Below are 22,251 nucleotides of genomic sequence, written 5' to 3'. Positions count from 1 at the left end.
CTAGAACATGAAAATAAGGAAAAATTCAGTGCATTACCACCTGAGGGAGGAAAGCCATATTTGGAATCTTTTAAGCTCAATTTAGATAACACAAAAGATACCCTGTTACCTGATGAAGTTTCAACATTGAGCAAAAAGGAGAAAATTCCTTTGCAGATGGAGGAGCTCAGTACTGCAGTTTATTCAGATGATGACTTACTTATTTCTAAGGAAGCACAAGTAAGAGAAACTGAAACTTTTTCAGATTCATCTCCAATTGAAATTATAGATGAGTTCCCTACATTGATCAGTTCTAAAACTGATTCATTTTCTAAATTAGCCAGGGAATATACTGACCTAGAAGTATCCCACAAAAGTGAAATTGCTAATGCCCCGGGTGGAGCTGGGTCATTGCCTTGCACAGAATTGCCCCATGACCTTTCTTTGAAGAACGTACAACCCAAAGTTGAAGAGAAAATCAGTTTCTCAGATGACTTTTCCAAAAATGGGTCTGCTACATCAAAGGTGCTCTTATTGCCTCCAGATGTTTCTGCTTTGACCACTCAAGCAGAGATAGGCGGCATAGTTAAACCCAAAGTTCTTGTGAAAGAAGCTGAGAAAAATCTTCCTTCTGGTACAGAAAAGGAGGACAGATCTCCATCTGCTATATTTTCAGCAGAGCTGAGTAAAACTTCAGGTAATCCAATCTATATGCATTTTGTGCTTTCATACCACTTTTTGACTGAGGGAACATTCCACTACATTTTGTGTTTTATATTATGTTTATAGTGTCTAATATGTCACATTGATAAGAAGTCTTCTCCACTTTCTCACTTAAAGGTTTTAGTGGTTTTTCTAACTCTCTTGCACTCAGCATTCACCCTTAACTTTTCCACACAGTTACACTTTTATAATGCACTATGGAACTATTTTTTTTTTTTTTGAGACGGAGTCTCGCTCTGTCGCCCAAGCTGGAGTGCAGTGGCCAGATCTCAGTTCACTGCAATCTCCACCTCCCGGGTTCATGCTATTCTCCTGCCTCAGCCTCCTGAGTAGCTGGGACTACAGGCACCCGCCACCTCGCCCGGCTAGTTTTTTATACTTTTTAGTAGAGACGGGGTTTTACCGTGTTAGCCAGGATGGTCTTGATCTCCTGACCTTGTGATCCGCCCGCCTCGGCCTCCCAAAGTGCTGGGATTACAGGCTTAAGCCACCGCGCCCGGCCGGAACTATTAATAGAAAATATTTTTGTTTGTAAGAATTGGCTTTAGTACCTATTTATTTATTTCTTTTTTTCACTTGTTTTTCTTGATAACATGAAGAGCAAGAGATATTAAAATATTTTCAGATGTGTTTTTGTTATCCCAGAAATTATCATATTTAATTTTTAAAGAACATTTCTGTAGCATGTTTTAAATATTTCAATATAGTATAGTACTTTTCCAGTGGTAGGTATAAAGTTAGGCATATTGAGTGTCGACTTTTTGTTGAAAAGCATAAATTGAGTTATGCTATTATGAATTATTTTGAAAAGTGCCGATTCTCCTTTTTTTCTTTTGACTATCCATTTTACACATACCTGATTTGCATAAGGTGATTTGCACATGTGCTGTTCATTAGCATTCTGATTTAGCTGCGTTTTCTCTAAAATAGTGATTATGATAAATTTGCTGAATATACTTAATGTATGTAAGTGCTGGTGCTTCAGCAGTACGGTCCAGCTCATCACCATTGGAACAGTGGTAGACCAGTTGCTGTAATCTAAGAAAGAGGAGATTATGAACATTGAGGCAGTGGGATGAGCACAGAGACATAGGACTTGGTGTTGGATGGATAAGGATGTAAAGGATGAGGGGAAGAGGTAAAGATGACCCCAGGAACCCTGGATTTCATTCTTGGCATGTGCACATGTGTGGATGGCAGTAGTGAGAAACTGAGATAGGGAACATGAGAGATTAAAGTAGATTTAAGAGGGAAGATACAAATTTGGTTTTGAATATGTTGGTATTGATGACATACCTTTTAAGATATCCAGTAAGTTATGGATATTATACATATGCAGCTCTTGAGAGAGATCTTGGCTGTATGTGTCTGTCTTGGGCTTAGAGATAGAAATTAAAGCCCCAGATATCCACTAGGGAGAATCAAGAGAAGAGGACTACTTGAAGGTGGAAGGTCAAAATTATCAACTACTAGAGAGGTCAGTTAAGGATTGCAAGTTGGTCAAAAAGGAGGGAAGGTGTTGGCATGACAGCGACAAATGGTGTGGTGTGCTTAGGCATGGCTAGGATTGAGAAGTGAATGAGACTTGAGCAAATCAATAGTAAATGTTGATTACTCTTAAGAAGTTTGAGTTTTTTACTGGAGAAAAATTAAAATACTAGCAAGCAGGAAGGAGAGTATGTAGTGGAGGAAGGGCCTTTTTTTTTTTTTTTTTCTTTTTTTAAGATGAGAAGGGGAAAATCTGATTACAGGTGCTGGCAGAAAGTCAGAAGGGGATAGGGAATGTGCTCCCTGGTTCAGGTGGAAGAATTAGCATTAGAAGGAAGGATACAGCTTTGATTGTAGTGAGTGGAAAGGAAAGTATGGGTATTGATACTGTTAGGGTTTTGTGACTGAAAGTTGAGGGAATTATTTGCTGGTTTATGTTTATTCTTTAAAGGAGTATGTTAGTTCATTTGCTAGGAATTAACTAGGTCATGATTGGGTGGAAGAGGTCTGCAATACCTCTGACTAGGGACACCAAAGGCATTGTATTAGGAGCCTAATCAAGGTCGAAAGGTGGTCTAAATGGTAGGGTGACTTTTCTTTGACTGTGCCAAACAACCTAGGTATGGATTCAGAGAAGGCAAATGGTTGTAGTGATTCAAGGATGTGTTTTGGTAGGTGGGCCCTTGTGGAAGGACAGTAAGTCAAGAAAGTTGAGGCTGATAGCAAGAGAGTAATTTGAAGTGATGGACTGTGGCATCTAAGTTGAAGGATGTGAATAGAAAAAGGTAGGAGAAGTAGGAGGAGAGTAGCTGGTCAGTGAACTCTCAAGGCCCAAATTAGGTTTAAGAACCAAGAGTAGTAGGAATAAATACATGCCACAATGATAGGAGATTGTGGTCAGAGTAGGGGAGAGAGAGAAAGAATGAATGCGTGGGATAGCAGGGTGTGTGTGTGTGTGTGTGTGTGTGTGTGTGTGTGTGTGTGTGTGTTGGATGTTGAATTTAGAATTTCAGAGAAACAGCAGTTCAGGTTAATTATAATGGCCAGTGTTAGGCCATGAGGCAAAGGCCTACTGTGTAGTCAGATTAGGATTGCTAGAGGTGAGGTCAAGTAAACTATGAGGCCATGATGCTGGATTGCACTTCTACCTAACATTGAAGTCACCCAGGATGATGGCAGGACTAGGGGTGGAGTGGAAGACTGGGGTAAGAGTCTGTGGTAAAGGGCAGTGAGGTAACTGGAGGATAGTAGATAGAAGAAATGAGGAAGGATAGAGAATGACATAGTGGAATAGCCAAGACTTTTGCCCAAGGCCTCTGAAATAAAGTTTGGTGAGCAGGGGGTACTGACCTCCCCCTGCCTCCCTTAGGTGTGTAGAGTATGAGAGAACGATTTAGCCTTCATTTAGCAAGTTGCACAGGGAAAGCAGTATTCTCAAGGAAGAGCCAGGTTTTAGTGAAGATGAGGTAAAGGCAGGAATGTTCAGTAAAGAAGTTGAGGATTAGAGGAGCTGGGTCACAGTGGAAGGGGGTTTCAAACAGCACAGTAAAATGGTTTAGGAGGGAAGAGTAGAAAGAAGGGTCTCAGAAGCCCAGAGCAGTGTGGTGATGACTGGTGAAGAGCAAGGAGTCATCAGTATAGCAACAGCTTTGAAGTCTCCCTTCCCCGCCAGTGCTCCCTCCCAAAACTTAAAGCTAGCAGTTCTCTGGTAGATGGTGGCCCTCAGGAATTTCAGTATTTCAGGAGTCACCTGCTTCTTGGATTGTTTTTGTTAAACGTGGGAAATCTATAGCCTAATAGTTTAGAAGAAAGGGAAGAAAAGGGGGCATTGCCTTTGGAAGCTTAATGGCGATGGTGGAAGAAAGTGTAAGCAATGCTTGGGCATTCTCTTTTAGAATATGTTTATCTCTCTTCTCTGAGAAAATTGGTATTTCCTGCCTTTTTGACTTCACCTTTTTTGATATTAGTTATCATAGCAACTTACTAGGGAATAGAGAATTATTTAGAACACCCAATATATGTATTCTACAAAAGTTATGGGAAGGAAACCCAGTATTACTATAATGAAAACAATATAGGTGACCTGAAGTTTTAGTCTTGACTATACCACTGACAATCACTTTGTTTCTTTACATGTCAGTTTCCTTTTCTATAAAAGGAAGGGTGGATTAGCTCAAGTCCTTGCAACTGAATAATTTTCTTGACTTGATTATATAACAGGCATCTGTTAAAAGCAGGTAAGTAGTAGCTGAGCTTGGTGACTCACGCCTGTAATCCCAGCTCTCAGGGAGGCAGAGGTGGGAGGATGGCTTGAGCCCAGGAGTTTGAGACCTGCCTGGGCAATATAGCGAGACCCCGTTCTCCAAAAAAAAAAGGAAAAAAAAAGACCCCTCCCCCCCCAAAAATAAGTGTAAAATCAGGTAAGAGTTGCTTTAACATGCTTATATCAAGCACTATACGAGATTTTTTTGGGGGGTGGGGGAGGGAAAAAGATGAAACTAAGACGAGGTTTTGCCCTTATGCAACTTACAGCCAGCTGGTGTAGACACACTGTTGAGGACATAGTTAAACATTGTATAGTGAGGATAGGTACTTACCTCTCTGTCTTCCTGAATGTGAGGTTTAAGTGTACCGAAGTCAAATGTACCAAAATACAGCAATGGTCTGATAAAACGTAAGGGAAGCTGTCTTACCAGATGGCTTAAAAGTTTTATGCCATCTCTAATTATGAAATACTTAAGTGTGTTTTTTAAAAAATTCTGGGTCATTTTAATGTATATGCATTTAAACATTAAAAGTATTAAATAATAAAATACTAATTTCCTCAGATCATTTATTATCTCATATGTTCTTCTTTTGTTTTTTTGAGACAGGTTCTTGCTGTGTCACCCAGGCTGAAGTGTAGTGGTGCGATTATGGCTCACTGCAGCCTCGACTTCCCAGGGTCAGGTGGTCCTCAGCCTCCCAAGTAACTGGGACCACAGGCTCATGTCACTATGCCCTGGCTAATTATTTTTGTACAGAGGAGGTCTTGCCTTGTTGCCCAGGCTGGTCTCAAACTCCTGGGTTCAAGGATCCTCCCGCCTCTGCCTCTCAAAGTGCTGGGATTACAGGCGTGAGCCTCCAGGCCTTTCCTGTTCTTGTTTTCTTAAAATGACATTTTGTAGGCAGAAATTAGTTTTAGTTTTAGGAAGAAAGACTGATTTTGCAAGAGAGATGAATAAGGTATTATGATGCAGATGGTGCTTTGTTAATTTGGGGGCGTAAAGTTTGTCAAGAAACTAATGAATTCTGATCTTCTTCCCCCCTCTATTTATGAAGAATTGTGTGACAAACTATATTCTTACTATTGGAATGTAAATACTGATTTTTTTTTCTCAGTAATATCAATGAATGTTCTTGGCATTTCCCCAATGAATGTTATTGGCATTTTTTTTTAAATTGATTGGCTATAGATATGTGAATTAATTTCTGGGTTATCTGTTCTGTTCCATTGGTCTATGTTGCTGTTTTTATGCCAGTACCATGTTGTTTTGGTTACTACAACTGTGTAGTATATTTTGAAATTTAGGAGTGTGATTCCGCCAGCTTTATTTTTGTTCAGGATTGCTTTTGCTTTTTGGAGTCTTTTGTGGTTCCATACAGATTTTAGGATTTTTTTCCTATTCCTGTGAAGAAGGTCATTGGTACTTTATTAGGGATTGCATTGAATCTGTAGGCTGCTTTAGATAGTACGGCCATTTTTTTTTTTTTTTCGGGGACGGAGTCTCTCTCTGTCGCCCAGGCTGGAGTGCAGTGGCGCGATCTCAGCTCACTGCAAGCTCCGCCTCCTGGGTTCATGCCATTCTCCTGCCTCAGCCTCCCGAGTAGCTGGGACTACAAGCGCCCACGACCACGCCCAGTTAATTTTTTTTGTATTTTTAGTAGAGATGCAGTTTCACTGTGTTAGCCAGGATGATCTCGATCTCCTGACCTTGTGATCTGCCCACCTTAGCCTCCCAAAGTGCTGGGATTACAGGCGTGAGCCACCATGCCCAGCCTAGGATGGCCATTTTTTAACAATATTAACTCTTCTGATCCATGAACATGGAATGCCTTTCTTTGCATTTGTTTGTATCCTCTTCAGTTTCTTTCGTCATTGTTTTGTAGATTTCCTTGTAGAGGTCTTTCACCTCCTTAAACTTATTACAAGGTGTTTTTTTTTTTTAAGCTATTGTAAATGGAGTTTCCTACTTGATTTCTTTTTCAGCTAGTTTATTGTGTATAGACGTGCAGTAATTTTGTGTATTGATTTTATATCTTGCAACTTTACAGAATTTACAAGTTTTTGGTAGTCTTTAGGTTTTTCTTTATATAAGATCATGCCATCTGCAAACAGGGACAGTTTGACTTCCTCTTTTCTAATTTGGATATCGTTTATTTGTCTTTTGCCCAATTGCTCTGGGTAGGACTTCCCATTTCCAGTCTTTATTTTTTATGACATTAGGAGTTTTTTTTTTTTTTTTGGTAATTAATATACTTTATGTTCTAGGGTACATGTGCACCATGTGATGGTTTGTTACACATGTATACATGTGCCATGTTGGTGTGCTGCATCCATTAACTCATCATTTGTATTCAGTGTATCTCCTAATGCTATCCCTTCCCACTCCCCCCACCCCACAGCAGGCCCCTGTGTGTGATGTTCCCCTTCCTATGTACAAGTGTTCTCATTGTTCAGTTCCCACCTACGAGTGAGAACGTGCGGTGTTTGGTTTTCTATTCTTGCGATAGTTTGCAGAGAATGATGGTTTCCAGCTTCATCTATTTCCCTACAAAGGACATGAACTCATCCTTTTTTATGGTTGCATAGTATTCCATGGTGTATATGTGCCACATTTTCTTAATCCAGTCTGTCACTGATGGACATTTGGGTTGATTCCAAGTCTTTGCTATTGTGAATAGTGCTGCAATAAACATACGTGTGCATGTGTCTTTAAAGCAGCATGATTTATAATCCTTTGGGTATATACCTAGCAATGGGAGGGCTGGGTCAAATGGTATTTCTAGTTCTAGATCCCTGAGGAATCGCCACAGTCTTCCACGATGGTTGAACTAGTTTACAGTCCCACCAACAGTGTGAAAGTGTTCCTATTTCTCCACATCCTCTCCAGCACCTGTTGTTTCCTGACTTTTTAATGGCGATCGCCATTCTAACTGGTGTGAGATGGTATCTCATTGTGGTTTTTGATTTGCATTTCTCTGATGGCAAGTGATGATGAGCATTTTTTCATGTGTCTGTTGGCTGCATAAATGTTTTCTTTTGAGAAGTGCCTGTTCATATCCTTTGCCCACTTTTTGATGGGATTGTTTGTTTTTTCTTGTAAATTTGTTTGAGGCAGTTTTAAAGAGCACAGGGCCTCTCTTTCCCCCCCTTTATAATAGAACATTCCTCATAGTGGATTTATCTGATGTTTCCTAGTGATTAATTTGAGGCTATGAATTCATTTACTGTATAGATGGTGATGTGTCCCTCTCATAGCACCACTTCTAGAATTACCTGCTATTCATCAGTCTCTCACTAGTTATGTTAATTTTGACCATCTGGGCAAGATGGGTTCTGATTTCCTTATCGTATAATTACTGTCTTTGTTTCTCCCTTACAGATAATAAGCAGTCTGAGGAGTGACACTTGAACGCATGCAGCTATCCCACTCCCTATCAAAATTTGCCCCCCTGATTTAGTAAACCATTGATGATTCTTGCTTGATCCAGTCTTTACCATGAGAGTTGAAAAATGATTTTTTTTTTTTTTTCTTTGAGACGGAGTTTCGCACTGTCCCCCAGGCTGGTGTGCAGTGGCTGGATCTCAGCTCACTGCAAGCTCCGCCTCCCGGGTTTACGCCATTCTCCTGCCTCAGCCTCCCGAGTAGCTGGGACTACAGGCGCCCGCCAGGTCGCCCGGCTAGTTTTTTGTATTTTTAGTAGAGACGGGGTTTCACCATGTTAGCCAGGATGGTCTTGATCTCCTGACCTCGTGATCCGCCCGTCTCGGCCTCCCAAAGTGCTGGGATTACAGGCTTGAGCCACCGTGCCCGGCAAAATGATTTTTTTTAACCCAGTACTCCACGTACATTTTTCAGTTGACCCTCAGCATTCCTGTTTAAGCAACAGACCCCCATTTCCATTAATGAATTAATTAGCTGATTAATTATCAGTGTGGATCCATGAATTTCCATTTTCTTTCCAATGGTTCATGATTCATTACTGAACTTTATTATTTTGGTGGTAAATTATTCCATATTTTGAGGGTTCCTTCAGGTAGGCTCAGGGACATGCAACCTTCTTTCTTTGGGGTTGGGAGGGAAACATCTTACTTTCTAGCCTAACAAAATATTGTAGACTTGTTTTATGCTTGCTGTGTCCCAGCCCTGGAATCAGCAATTTCTCCAAGGATCCCCAATTCCTTTTAATGTAGAGTGAGAGGTCATTTTCATAATAGTGAGGTATTAAAGATCAAAAGCTAGATACTAGTTGTGGTCATTGCTACTGCGGCGATCTTTTCCCTTTTAACCTTTCAGTGGATAAAGCTAGGAAATGCTTATGTACATACATACACGTAAACATACACATACATAAGAAATGAGTTCACACAGATACCTCTGATTCTAATCCATTCCCACAGGTTTTGTTCTTTCCTTATTTCATATTTGTCTCTTCTTTTATAGTGAGAACCCTGGTTCCTAAGACCACTAATACATTATTTATATCTAATCCTTTAATACACCTATAAGAGTTTTAGAATGCTTTTTTCATATCGCTATAATTAAAAGAACTTGATAAAAGAGTTCTGGATTGTTTGCAAGTTCCTACTCCACAACCCTGCCTAAAGTGGAATGTGTATAGTCAAATACATTATTCACAGATTACTTGTATTAGTTCGTTCTTTTTTCTTTTCCCTCCTTCTCCCACGGACTAATGGCTATGATATTCATTTGAAATACAATTAGCTTCATTTGTTTCAGTTCTAGATTTTCTTTCTCCCAATTTTAGATTTTTAACTGAGAATTTTGAAGTGTTGAGAAAAGCTGAATTCTTCTCATTTTACCTGGAAGGGGAAGACTATCATTTATGAACATCTTCTAAACACAAAGCAGTTTCACATATTTATTTCATTTAGGTCTTCACCATAATGTGTAAGAAGGAACCATTTTATAGATGATAAAATCTAAGCCTAAGGATGTTAAGTAACTTTTTCAAGGATACCTGGTAAATTATGTAATAAACACAATGTTTTGAGCTTCTGCCGTGTTTCAGACATTGGATTAACTTCTTATTTATATTAGTTGTTACCTAGTTTCACAAGAATGAACTGCGATTCCAACCCAGGTTTTGTCCATTCACAGTTATTTCCTGGTTTTGGAATAAGCAGTTATTGTCCTAACTTTAGCAAGCAATCAAGGTGCTGCTGCTTTTGTCACACACCTGTTGTGTTGAACCATTAGGCAATGTAAGACATTTCTTGACATCTTAAGATGTCAAGAAAGTTGGTTGCCATTTACATTTTCTAACATACTCTTCCATATGTAGGGATATTGGAACTAGGGTGACATTCTGTTGCTAGTATGTAGAGACTGAAAAACCCTACTTTGGACAACTGCTATCTATTTATGTTGGTAGGCCATTGGTACAGAAAGGTGCTCATGTCTCCTGTCCAAACTGCTGAGATCTTGACTTAATGATAACTTAATATATGTTTGTTGGTTGCTTGTCACTAATGCACAGAGAATATTTTTAGTTCGCATTCGAAATATAGATTGTATCTTGCTGAACTCATCAGAACTATTGGTAAGTGAAGTGTAAACCGACCATACGTGGATTATTTGTTTATTGTAATTAAACTATGTAATATCCAGGATTCACCAAGTAGTATTACCATGATAACTCACTTTAAAAGGGCTTGTTTGTCTTGGTAAATATACGAAATTATGCTTTTCAAACTTATATATGTTCATGAATAAGAACTTACATATGTTCATGAATAAGAATTATTTTGATATTCTTATGATTTAAAATATTTTTCTTTATTAAAAAGTATATATAGCCTTTGAGCTACGATGACAGAATTTGAGCCTGATGACAGGATTCCAGCCTGGTAACAGAGCGAGACTCTGTCTCAAAAAAAAAAAAAAAAAGCATGCTTGCTTCAGCAGCACATACCCTAAAATTGGAATTATACAGAGAAGATTAGCATAGCCCCTGCACAAGGATGACACACAGAATTCATGAAGTGTTTCATCTTTTTATATGAAAAATTTTAAAAAATGCTTTGGGTGTTTAAGAATATTTGTATATTTTAGATTATAATGTAAGAAGTTAGCACATTTTCATAATTTACTGAATTTCATAATTCAGTAGTTTCATAATTTACTGAAGTACTGTAATTTACTGAAGTACTGTAGATACTAAGAGTTGATATTTTGTTTAAAATACATTTTTATTAATCAAATATATTTGGAAAATTTTGATGTAAGTTGGACTTTACTATGGTAAGTAGTTAATCTTAACTGGAAGGCTATCAATAGATGTACCATGTAGCTAAAGTAGAACCTGACTATTGTTTTTTTTTTTTTTTTTTTTTTTTTTTTTGAGACGGAGTCTCGCTCTGTCGCCCAGGCTGGAGTGCAGTGGCCGGATCTCAGCTCACTGCAAGCTCCGCCTCCCGGGTCCACGCCATTCTCCTGCCTCAGCCTCCCGAGTAGCTGGGACTACAGGCGCCGCCATCTCGCCCGGCTAATTTTTTGTATTTTTTAAGTGGAGACGGGGTTTCACTGTGTTAGCCAGGATGGTCTCGACCTCCTGACCTTGTGATCCGCCCGCCTCGGCCTCCCAAAGTGCTGGGATTACAGGCTTGAGCCACCGTGCCCGGCCGAACCTGACTATTGTTAATAAAGGAAACGATTATATTTACTTTTTAAAAAGTGACATTGTTAAATTAGTGAGGATTTATTTAGCGTTTACTGTGGGCCCAAAACAGATTGAAAATAAATATGTACCATAAAAGAGAGATACCTGCTAAATATAATGAGGTTAAAAAAGCTTAATTTTAGGCATTTTACAGACTTGAGTTCCAATTCTGACCCTTTCACTGATTTAGCTGTATGACCCTTGGCAAATATTTTAATCTACTTGAGCTTCAGTATTTTAGTAATAAGGATTTTTTCTAAGGACTTGATAACTATCAGTGAAGTTAGGGCAACAGTTTATGAAGCAGTCTGATACACAATACACACTCATTGTACAAATTTGAAAAGTACAGAAAATCTTTGAGATGAAAAAAATTGTAATCATATTACCCTGACATAATCAATGTTAATATTTTAGAATATATTATTCTAGTCTACTTTCAATGCACATGTGGTTTTTTGTTTTGTTTTGAATCAGAGTCTCGCTCTGTCATCTAGGCTCTGGAGTAGCAATGGCGGGATCTCTACTCACTGCAACCTCTGCCTCCTGGGTTCAAGCAATTCTCGTGCCTCAGCCTCCTGAGTAGCTGGGATTAGAGATGTGGGCCACCATGCCCAGCTAATTTTTGTATTTTTAGTAGAGACAGGGTTTCACCATGTTGGCTAAGCTGATCTCAAGCTCCTGACCTTAAGTGATGTGCCCACCTTGGCCTCCCAAAGTGCTGGGATTAAAGGCATGAGCCACTGCACCTGGCCGCATATGTGTATTTTTAAGAATGTAATAGTGTTTTATGAAATTTGAACCATACTCTATTGTTTATAAGCTTTTAAAAACTTCAGCGATGTCTTATATAATGCAAACATTTCCATGTCTTTAAATATTCTGCTGCTGATTTTTTTACTTAGTGTTCCTTAGTATGGATGTATTTTAACCAGTCACTTTGCTATTGTTGGACCCTTAGATTTTTCCTTTGTTATTGATAGATACTGCTGTTAACCTCTTTATATTTAAATATGTTTTACATATCCCTGAATTATTTTCCATAAATTAATTTGAAATAAAAACCTAGGTTAGTGGGTATGAGCATTTATAAGGGTGTCTACAAAAATTGGCCACAAGAAGAGTTGTACTAATTTTTACCCTTATATCAGAATAAGAAAACACCCATTTCTCTACTTTCACCAATTCATATTGTTTATTTTTTTGATAGATAATATTTTTACATTATAGAAAATTCAAAAAGTACAGTCACAAACTTCTTCCTCTCTCTGTTGTCCAGCTGCCTAGTGCTCTTTCCTAGAGTTACCTACTGTGACTTGTTCTTTAAGTATTCTTCCAGACGTTCTGTACTTGGTATTTTTTAAAAGCCTTTTACCAGTTTGATAGGTGCAAGTAGTATCTTGCTTTTTTGATCTTTGATTATTAGTGGATGTGAACATGTTGGCAGTTTATTTTTTCTGTAATTTGCTTGTTCATACTCTTTGCCCATTTTTAAATTTAGGTGTTCATTTTTTTCCTGAGAGTTCTTTACATATAAAGGATGTCAACTCTTGTGTTAGTTTTCCCTCAGTTTTCTAAAAGATTTTTAGTTTACATTTCAGTGGACATTTTCAGTTTTCGCAAAGGAAAATACATTATTTACTTACAGTTTTAATTTTACACTTAATTCTGATCTATTTAAATTTGATTTTGGATTCTGATTAGAGATTATTTTACCCCACATATTTTTTTGATGTTAGAGTTGTTTTCCTATTCCCATACTCTGATCTAGCTCCCTAGTGCCAGGCAACAATCTTATGGAAAAGCCAGAAAGTTAATGTTTGCCAGATTGCCTTCCATGAATTGGGCAATCAACTGTAGACTATGGGTGTTGGTGCCATCTAGTGTTGTAGATGGAAAATCAAGTCTGTGGAATGATCTGTAATTGACTGTGGAATGAATTCAGTTGGCCAGAGAAATTTAATGAGCTGTGAATATCATTTTGCACTAACAGGTGAGTTGAAAATTTTATAAACAAATTTGAATATTGACATCTTGTACCAAATCAAACAAATGCTTTAATCATACTACTGTAAACATTATGAAATGACCTTAAAGATTACCCCCAAACCTGGATACTTAAATGAAGACATTAAAGTTTAAGAAGATCTGTTTAGAGCCTAGTGACTATTAATTTTTGAATTCAGAATTTAAAAATGCGTGCTTGAGGCCGGGTGCAGTGGCTCGGAGCGTCTGTAATCCCAGCACTTTGGGAGGCTGAGGTGGGCGGATCACGAGGTCGAGAGATCCAGACCATTCTGGCCAACATTGTGAATCCTCGTCTCTAGTAAAAATACAAAAATTAGCTGGGCTTGGTGGCATACACCTGTAATCCCAGCCACTCGGGAGGCTGAGGCAGGAGAATCACTTGAACCCGGGAGGCGGACATTGCAGTGAGCCGAGATTGTGCCACTGCATTCCAGCCCGATGACAAAATTCCAGCTTGGTAACAGAGCGAGACTCTCAAAAAAAAAAAAAAAAGCATGCTTGCTTCAGCAGCACGTACACTAAAATTGGAATTATACAGAGAAGATTAGCATAGCCCTTGCACAAGGATGACACACAGAATTCGTGAAGTGTTTCATATTTTTATATAAAAAATTCTTTTAAATGCTTTGGGTATTTAAGAATATTTGTATATTTCAGATTATAATGTAAGAAGTTAGCATATTAATTTTCATTAAAAGTGTCACTTTCAGTTTATGAATTTTAGTATTCATTTTTGGGACCTTATGTTAAATTTTTTATGGACTTCAAAATGCTCATTGTTTTGCTATTTTAACTTGTACTGTCATTCATTTTCTAGACTAAAATCTTTTTCCAGTTCTTAAGATTTAATTCAGTAATGTTGAAGTGCTGTAATTTAGTCCATAGAGGGCATTATATTACAGCGTATTTACGGTAGGGTTTTAAAAATGAACTCATTTCAGTAATGAAACATGTTAATATCATACCTTTGTGTAGCTCAGAATAGTTAAAATTTGAAATAAGCTTAAAACAACTGTGTAGCTATAATTGTTTCTCTTTTTTTTTTTTTTTTTTTTTTTAAAAAAAGGCCTGTTTTCTGTGGCTGGAAAGTAGAAATTATTTTAGCTTTCAAGAGCAGTGTACATAAGCAGTGTCTTAACTTTTAGAGTAGCATTTTCAATCCAAAAGATTGCTTCTTTCCCACCCTCTTTCCCTTGCATCTCTAAATGTTGTAAAGGCAACGAAGCAAAACAAAAGCCTGAGTTTTTCTTGGGTGCAGAAGTAGGGGAAAGAAAGAAATGGAGAAGGAAGAATGTCTTAGAATTAAGAGCTGGCTGGGGTGGACTTAACAGCTGCATAGTGCTGCCTGTTCTAAAATCTAAAATACAACTTTCTACTGTCTGAAATCTCGCCAGTTAGATACCACCACCCCCTACCCCAAGAAAAAAAAAAAAAAAAAAACCAGAAAACATACACAGTTTCTGAGGTCATAAAAGAGTTTTTTGTTTAGTAGGAATTGATTTATTCATGTAATTTGCCTACTTAAGAGGTAAGTGCACTAAGGAAAAGAGAGTTTGGTTTGAGATGTGAGCAGAGAAACCGTGTAGGTAATTTTAGAGCATATTACCCTTTGGAAAGACATTATGGATATGTACTTGGGGAAGTTTTCATCTTTGATTTTTTTGTCATGCTTGGGAAAAGGGGATACTGAGGACATGGACATTGAGGAGTGGGAAATTGCCAAATAGGAACTTTGAACAGTTTATTTCAAAAGTTCTGTGTAAAGCTGATTTTGAGTTCAGGAAAAAGAGGATGCTTTCCTCCTCTTCTCCCCTCCACAAACACACAATATGAAATAGGACTTAGAATTCATGCAACACTTGTATTGGCTTGCAGTATAAATAAAGGAGTTTTCTGTGGCCTCTCCTTTGTGAGCCTTTGCTTTTAAGAGAAAAGAGGTTCCTTTATCAGATAATCAAAATGCCATTCTGCAAGTTGGGACATATGTGCTGTACTTACAAATTGTCCTTGAAAGAAGTTTTAATTTTTTTTAAAGTTATGTGGTTGAAGGAAAACAAAATAAATGAAGATAAGTTTTTAACAGGTTTATATCCTTTCTTTGACATGTTAAGTTGGGGTTCATTGTGGAGTAGGACCATATTACCTATGCATATGTAAATTTTTCTCAGCTGGAAAATAATAGAACTATACAGCAAGGACGATAGTTTGTGTATGGGGGGCAATTCTGTTTAGAAAGATTGGGTTATTGCCTAGAATTGAATGACTTAATATATGAGCTTTCCTAGATGTGCCTTACTTGTCTTGTTGTCTCTTAGTTTGATTGTTATTTTTAGCATTCTGGTAAGTAAATAGCACTTACATAGTACCTACTTTTTGTCAGGCAATGTCCTTAAAGGCTTCTGTTTTAGTAGAGATTATATGATTTTCACAATAAACATAGCCCATCTAGCTTTACATCTTTTAACAAATTTGTGTCATATCAGTTTTTCAGATTTAAGCACTTTTTTGCTTAACTTGCCAAACTTAAAACAAGTCTAATTGAAAAACTTTATAAGAAATAACCGGGCAAAATGTCAATTGATTTCCACAAGCTAGTTTTCCTTGTACACTTACAAAGACCATAAAAATTAAAGAAGTAGATATCATTATGTAGGCTGAAATGTTTACTAAACTTCAGGGCTCCTATTTTGACTTTTTAATCTGCCAGGGGTGCTATTAGGTATGTTTAATGTTTAGATGAGTGGGTATGTTTTATTACACATTCTTGCCCCTCTCAGGCTTTTTTCTTTAATTGTTAAGCCAAATCAAGTACCATAGAAGATACAAGTAGTCTTAAGTGCCGAGTAACTTGATCACAATAAATCTTTTTTCTTCTACTAGTGAAGTAATCTCTGACTTGAAAATAGTGTTTTAATACTATAGTTGAGTATTTTATTCTAATGCTAGTTATTTATTGGCTTTCAGTTTTAAGGGACTTGTTATTAGAAAATTAGTATTTTGTATTTACTAAATAGTTAGAGGTTCTGAATGTTGTGTGAAGAGGCCAGACATTTTCAGGCCATGATATGACTTGATGACTGGGTTCTCAAATATCACATTATGCAAGGGTTCAGTGAATAAAGTTTAAAGTTAAACATTAACTTGAGCTGAGAATATTGGGCTCTTTTAAAAATTACTTTTCTTTATTTATGTTTGGAGTTAGAGAGGCAGATAGGGAAATAAATGTGTCATTGGTATTCAAGCCACTTCCTTTTTCCCCTCTCATTTTCCTAATTTTAGTTCTTTCTATGTTTAACTCTTAGATGTTTTTAATTTTTGTGGGTACATAATAGGAGTGTATATTAATATCAAGCCACTTCTGATATTAAGGATTTTGCAGCCCACAGATAGCAGGTTCCAGAAAATATCTCTATTTCATTGTAGTTATACAGTCTTAAGTATGTATTTTTGTACATAGGCTACATACCTTATAGTATTTTTGCAAATTCCTTTTTAAAATATTTGAGCTGCTCTGTTACTGCCTTTTCTGCTTAGGTGGATATATGTATCAGGTAAATTGATTGTGGAACGTAAGTAGAGACACTGCATTGGAATGAAAGTCAGTTTTATAAAGTTGAACACAGATTTTTAAAATGCTGTACATAGATTTGTTTTTATATTTTTCTGTAAAATTTTAGGCCATATGTGGTGGCTCATCCCAGCACTTTAGGAGGCTGAGGCAGGAGAATTGCTTGAGCCCAGGAGTTTGTGACCAGCTTGGACAACACAGGGAGATCTTGTCTCTAAAAAAAAAAGTGTAAAAATAAAAAATAAATTAACTGGGGGCTAGTTAATTTATTTAACTAGCACATGCCTGTGGTGACTGAGGTGGGAGGATCGCTTGAGCCTGGGAGGTTGAGGTTGCAACGTGAGCCATGCTTGCGCCACTGCACTTCAGCCTTGGTGACAGAGCAAGACCCTGTGTCAGAAAAAAATAAAAAATAAAATGTATAGTTTGCTTTTATGTCATTTTCTCATGACAGATAATATCATTAAGCCCATGAAAGTATCTTCCCAAGCTAAGAATCTATTTATAGTGTCTGTAGTGGTTATCTAATAAATAATGAAAGATTGAGTTGGAGCAGGTGATGATTAAGAGTAAGTATATGTTTGTAAGTCTCTGGATTTCCATAATCATAAAAGAGGAAAAAAAGATATTAGGAAGATTAAGTTGCTAACATTGAAGTCTGTTTTCTGTTCAAGTAATATGTTCAATAAACATTACTAGTTCAACTTATTTTCCGCTTATCCCTTCATAAGGTGCAAAATGCTGAATGTTTTATGTCTTAATAAACTTAGGAGCAATTAAGGAGCCATCATTTCACAAGCTTGAAATGTAGGCTATTACTATTTGATCAGTCCGTTTTTATCTTATCAGGTAACCATCAATTTTAGAGTTTTAAATGAAAGTGAAAACCAGAGCATAATTCGACCATGTGTTAAAAAAAGAAAGAAAAAACTGCATATGGCTTTAAGTGCATTTCAAGTACATTCAGTGGTTCTAAGAACAACCCTTATTTCCTTTCTTTTGGTAACCTGCCCTCTCCCTGCAAATGCAGCTCCATTTGGTATGAGCAACAAGGCAAATGCCTAAAACAATCAACAGTTAGAAGGAAAGCATTAATGCTGGAGTATTAGTAGCCTAGTTACAGATTGCACTGCGTCAGACTGTTCCACACCCAGAAGACGTCAGGTGACTTCAGTTCTGCTGCAGTTGTGCAGCAGAGGAGACTGCAGACTTCGGTTGAGGAAACGGGTATTTCATGTCTCAGGGAGTAGATTTGTATAGTTACAGCTTTTCTGTTGGTATGCATAATTAATAATTGGAGCTGCAAAGCAGATCGTGACAAGAGATGGACGGTCAGAAGAAAAATTGGAAGGACAAGGGTATATCTGCTTTTTAATTTCTTACTCAGTTTTTATATGTGACCACTAATATATTTCTATGTATAAACCTTGGAATTTAGATATTTTGGATTAAAAGTGAAACCATTGAAGAGTTAAAGAATTAAAACAGCTATCCTCACGTGTTTTTACATTTGGTTGTATACCAGAAAATGTCATGCTGTTCTGTTTCACTGGCATTCGGTTTAGTCTTTTCAGTCCTGCCGTTTAGGTTCTGTTCTCTAATCTTGCACATTGTAAACAGTATAGATCTGACAGATTTCATTTGTTCGTCACTTGGATGTGGTAAATATACATTGCTCTTTCTGTATTTTGTAGTGACATATTTTCCGTGACTATTTTAAAAAAACCTTACTTGGTATAGTTGAAATTCTGTGCAAAGGTTTGTAGGTAGCAAGATACTGCGTTTGCATTAAGCCTCTTTTCTTTGAAAATCTGATTTGAACCTTTAAAATTATTACCAACTTTCTTTTAATCAGATTATATGCATCTTGAAATCATTCAAATTATACACAGTATGATTACACAGTAATTTTAAATGCATGTCTATATTTAAGTCACTAACCTTTGTCCTTGTAATAACCAATCAGTGATTTTGATCCCCTTTCCCCCCCCTTGAAAGCCCAGATCCTTTCAAATCTCAGTGGATCATTGTGTAAGAATTTAAGCCTGTAAATGGTAAAATGTTGACTAGAATGAATATTTAAATAATATTTTATTATGTAGATGATTAAATCTTTTTTTTTTTTTAAAGAAGGCGATAGGCTGTATATCTAACCACTTATAATAAATTAACTTAAAATTATTAGAGCTATTTTTAAGTAGCCCCAATAGACATTCTACATAAGCAATTTTTTTCCTGGCTACATTCAAGTTTTATAATTAAAAAAATTATCTCCTTCAAGCAGGATTGGCAACAATATTTCTAAAAGCAGTATGTAGAGCTAATTACAGTAACTTTTACAATATCCTTTTAAAAATTTGTTCAATAAAGATGTGGGGAAAAGGTGAATTTAAGATTGAGATCGTATTGAGACATTGGTAAGATTTTATGGTTGCAACTTATAAAACAATAGAAAACCATACAGCTTTGGGTTTTGCCTTTAGGATTTCTTTATATGTGAACCTAGAAAGAAGGATTTTTTTTTGTTTCTTCATCCTGTTAGCTGTTACAGATTGATGAATTGATATATGGTAGCTTTTGCTAAGTGAAAATGATACAAATGATAATACAATAAACACAGGCCTTAAAAGTAGGTGAAAAGTCATATCAGGGCTTATTCTGCAACTATTAAGGCTCTTTATTAATAACTTAAGTCTTAGATCATTAAATAACATCCTAAGTTCTTTATTTGTTGAAGTAATTTAAAGGTATTATGAGACAGGAGAAATTAAGATCCAATGTAGTTCATATTTTTTCCAGAGATTTGTTTGATTATTTGTAGGCACCCAAATGTAAAATTGAATTTACTCCTGAATATCTCTGGGGAGCCTCACTTTGTAAGTGGAATGGCCTAATATTTTTTAGTACTTGTCTGGCTGTTTTGGTCAGTAAGATTAACTTTGCCTGTTTTTCTGATTCAGTGGTTAAATTATATTTTAGTATTTTCTCTGTCAGCAGCCAATTTTAATATTAGAGTAATACTAATTTAAGATTACGGAGTAAGGTTTAAATTGGAAATCACAGAAGTTGGAAGCTACCATGGAATGAGTTTTTCCTCAAAAAAAAAAAAAAAAAAAAAAAGTTTGATGGCAGAAAAAGAGCCTAATCTAGGGTCTAGGTAAATTTTAAAAATATACTTAAGCATTTTTCTACTGCATTCTCCCCCTGACCACCAGTATAGCATAGTGACAGATTTGAGAGAGATGCTCTGATTTCAGTGTTCTTTAAAAGGTGGTGTACACACACTACCGTGCGTGCGTGCGTGCTGATTAACTGGTATTTAAGATACTTAATCTTTCAGGCTAAAAGTGTTATTAATAATTTGTATTATTTTATATATTCATATTTAGGAGGATACTTACGACAAATGACATTTACATAGTATTTGATTATTGGGGTTATGAAAAATTTTGAGTAAGGCGGTCAGAAGATTTTTAGGAGCTCAAAATAGGAAGGAATGGGTAGGCCTAGGGATTTGGATGGGGGTAGGAGAATGATATAACCACTAAAAAGCTGTAGTTGAGACAGTAAACTTTCTAGGTAGAACAGAATATTTAGGACAGGAGTTGAAGGGTAAGATTGGTGTAGTCAAAGAATGTAGAAAATTTAGATGATCTAGATTAGGTTTCCTCATCCTTCTCTGTAGATGAGAATCATCTAGTGCTTCTTAAAAATGCAGATTCCTTGGGTCCTGACCTACCAAATCAGATTTTATAGCGCCTGGCAATCTGCATATTAAGCATCCTGGTGTAATTCATGTTGTTGGGCAAATTCGGGAAACAGTGATCTAGGGTTTAAGCCTTGTTTCTGGTATATTTTGATTTTGGCTAGAACAAGAAACTTACCCTTTTTGGTCTTAATTTCCTCGTTTGCATGCTGTCCAGGGTTCCATTTGAGAGGTTCTCTGGTTTTATGGAAAAGATACCCTGGGCCAGACCGCAGAAGACGTTGATTTTTGGATTTCATTGTAAAAGAAATAAAAAGGCTTTGGAAGTTTTAAAGTAGGGAATGGTAAATGATAGCAGTTTTGAAAGACTGGTTTAGCGTGCCGCATAAGATCAACTGGGGGAGAATAACCTATAGCTACACCAGTTAGGAAGACTGTAGTTGTGCCCAGATTTAAAACAGATAGGCTTGAATTTGGCCTGAAATAGGAAGGAAAAAGAAGTGGCAGATTTGAGAAATTCAAGGAAGGAATACTTGGCATTTGGTATAGATTTGCAGGACAAGGATGAGGTATAAAGACTCAAGGGGCAACATGTATTGAATTAGAGTGAAACATTGGCAATGACAGTCCTTTAGTATTAGGAGACATAAAGCTAAAATAGAAAAGATGCCAAGTTGGGTTTCAGACACTTTGAATTTGAGAGTCAAATGCAGAGGGAGACGGGTAAATACTGTGTGAGGCGATTGCACTGAAGGAACTGACTATTAAGAAAGGCAAGCCTAAAACCTATGTTACGGAGGTCTGCAGCATCAGGGAAGATGAGGAGTTATAGAGCAGTAAAAGAAGCAAGATAGTATAACTGATACTAAGTGGGGAAAGAATTTTCAAGAAGGAGTGGGCAATTAAATACTTAGAGAAACTGGTTAATATGAGGGAGAAATGGATGTGAATCTTTGAATCTTACTAAATTTTAAAAGTAGGTGCAACACTGTTCTTTATTGTTACAGTACTCTTTGGATTTGTCAGTTAATGTGCCAGAGGTGACCTTCGAGAGAAGTTTCTTTCTGTAGGATAGGGAAAGAAATGTTTCCAGCATTAAAACTCAATGTAATTATATCTCAAGACAATAGTTTTGTACCATTTCTGCAGCATACTTCCACGTAGAGGTTCTTTTAGGATTCTCTGATCTTGTGATAAGCTACTTTACATTTTTTGAAAGCCTTGAGTAAAGCTTATACTGCCATTTTGGTAGAGAGTAGCAGGGGTCTTGGTGTTTGAAATGCCTTACTTGGGAAGGCGAAAAAATGCCCAACAAGGGAACTTTGGCATTAATTAATAATTACGGGGTCTACTGATTGGAAGGACTCTCCTTTCAGTTCTAAACTTGGTTAAAACTGAATATTTAGGCATTCATTAGATACATCTTCTAGATCTTGGGTTAGTAGTGCAGCACTACATAGGTATGTGTTATAGAGAATTTAAAAGGTAAATAGAAAAGTAAAACTCACATCACATAGAGAATGGTTTTTGGGGCATCTTTTTAACAGGATAATGTGTGTTGGGAGGGTTGTGTGGTATATTTTATTCTGTAGTCTTTTTCCCCCATTACGTGGGGAAATAACTTTTATTTTTTAAATACTGTACATTATTTGAATGACTACAATATTTTAATTCCATGTAGTTAAATCAGGTTATTGCTAAAGTTTTGCAAGTACAGGTTGAACATCCCTAATCTGCAAATCTAAAAGCCAGAATGCTCCAAAGTCTGGAACATTTTGAGCACTGATGTGATGCCACAAGTAGAAAACTCCAC

The 22,251-nt window shown here is 36.9% G+C and overlaps 1 protein-coding gene and 2 non-coding genes across 3 annotated transcripts in view; all 3 read left to right on the top strand.

Annotated features, from left to right (window-relative positions):
• RTN4 (reticulon 4) overlaps window positions 1-22,251 on the top strand; it is an 81,239-nt gene that overhangs the window by 24,887 nt on the left and 34,101 nt on the right. Inside the window, 1 exon segment of the mRNA XM_030921644.1 lies at window positions 1-676. Within this exon segment, the coding sequence (XP_030777504.1) occupies window positions 1-676 (676 nt within the window).
• On the top strand, window positions 10,371-10,474 carry LOC115894501. Its single transcript, XR_004054606.1, has one exon. It is a non-coding gene; the product is annotated as a U6 spliceosomal RNA (small nuclear RNA).
• LOC115894502 lies at window positions 13,663-13,766 on the top strand. The gene has a single exon (XR_004054607.1). It is a non-coding gene; the product is annotated as a U6 spliceosomal RNA (small nuclear RNA).

This window comes from Rhinopithecus roxellana, chromosome 17 (genome assembly GCF_007565055.1).
Source record: "Rhinopithecus roxellana isolate Shanxi Qingling chromosome 17, ASM756505v1, whole genome shotgun sequence".
Classification (NCBI taxonomy): domain Eukaryota; kingdom Metazoa; phylum Chordata; class Mammalia; order Primates; family Cercopithecidae; genus Rhinopithecus; species Rhinopithecus roxellana.
Note: the sequence above shows the minus strand (reverse complement) of the source record. Positions and strands in the feature narration are given on the sequence as shown.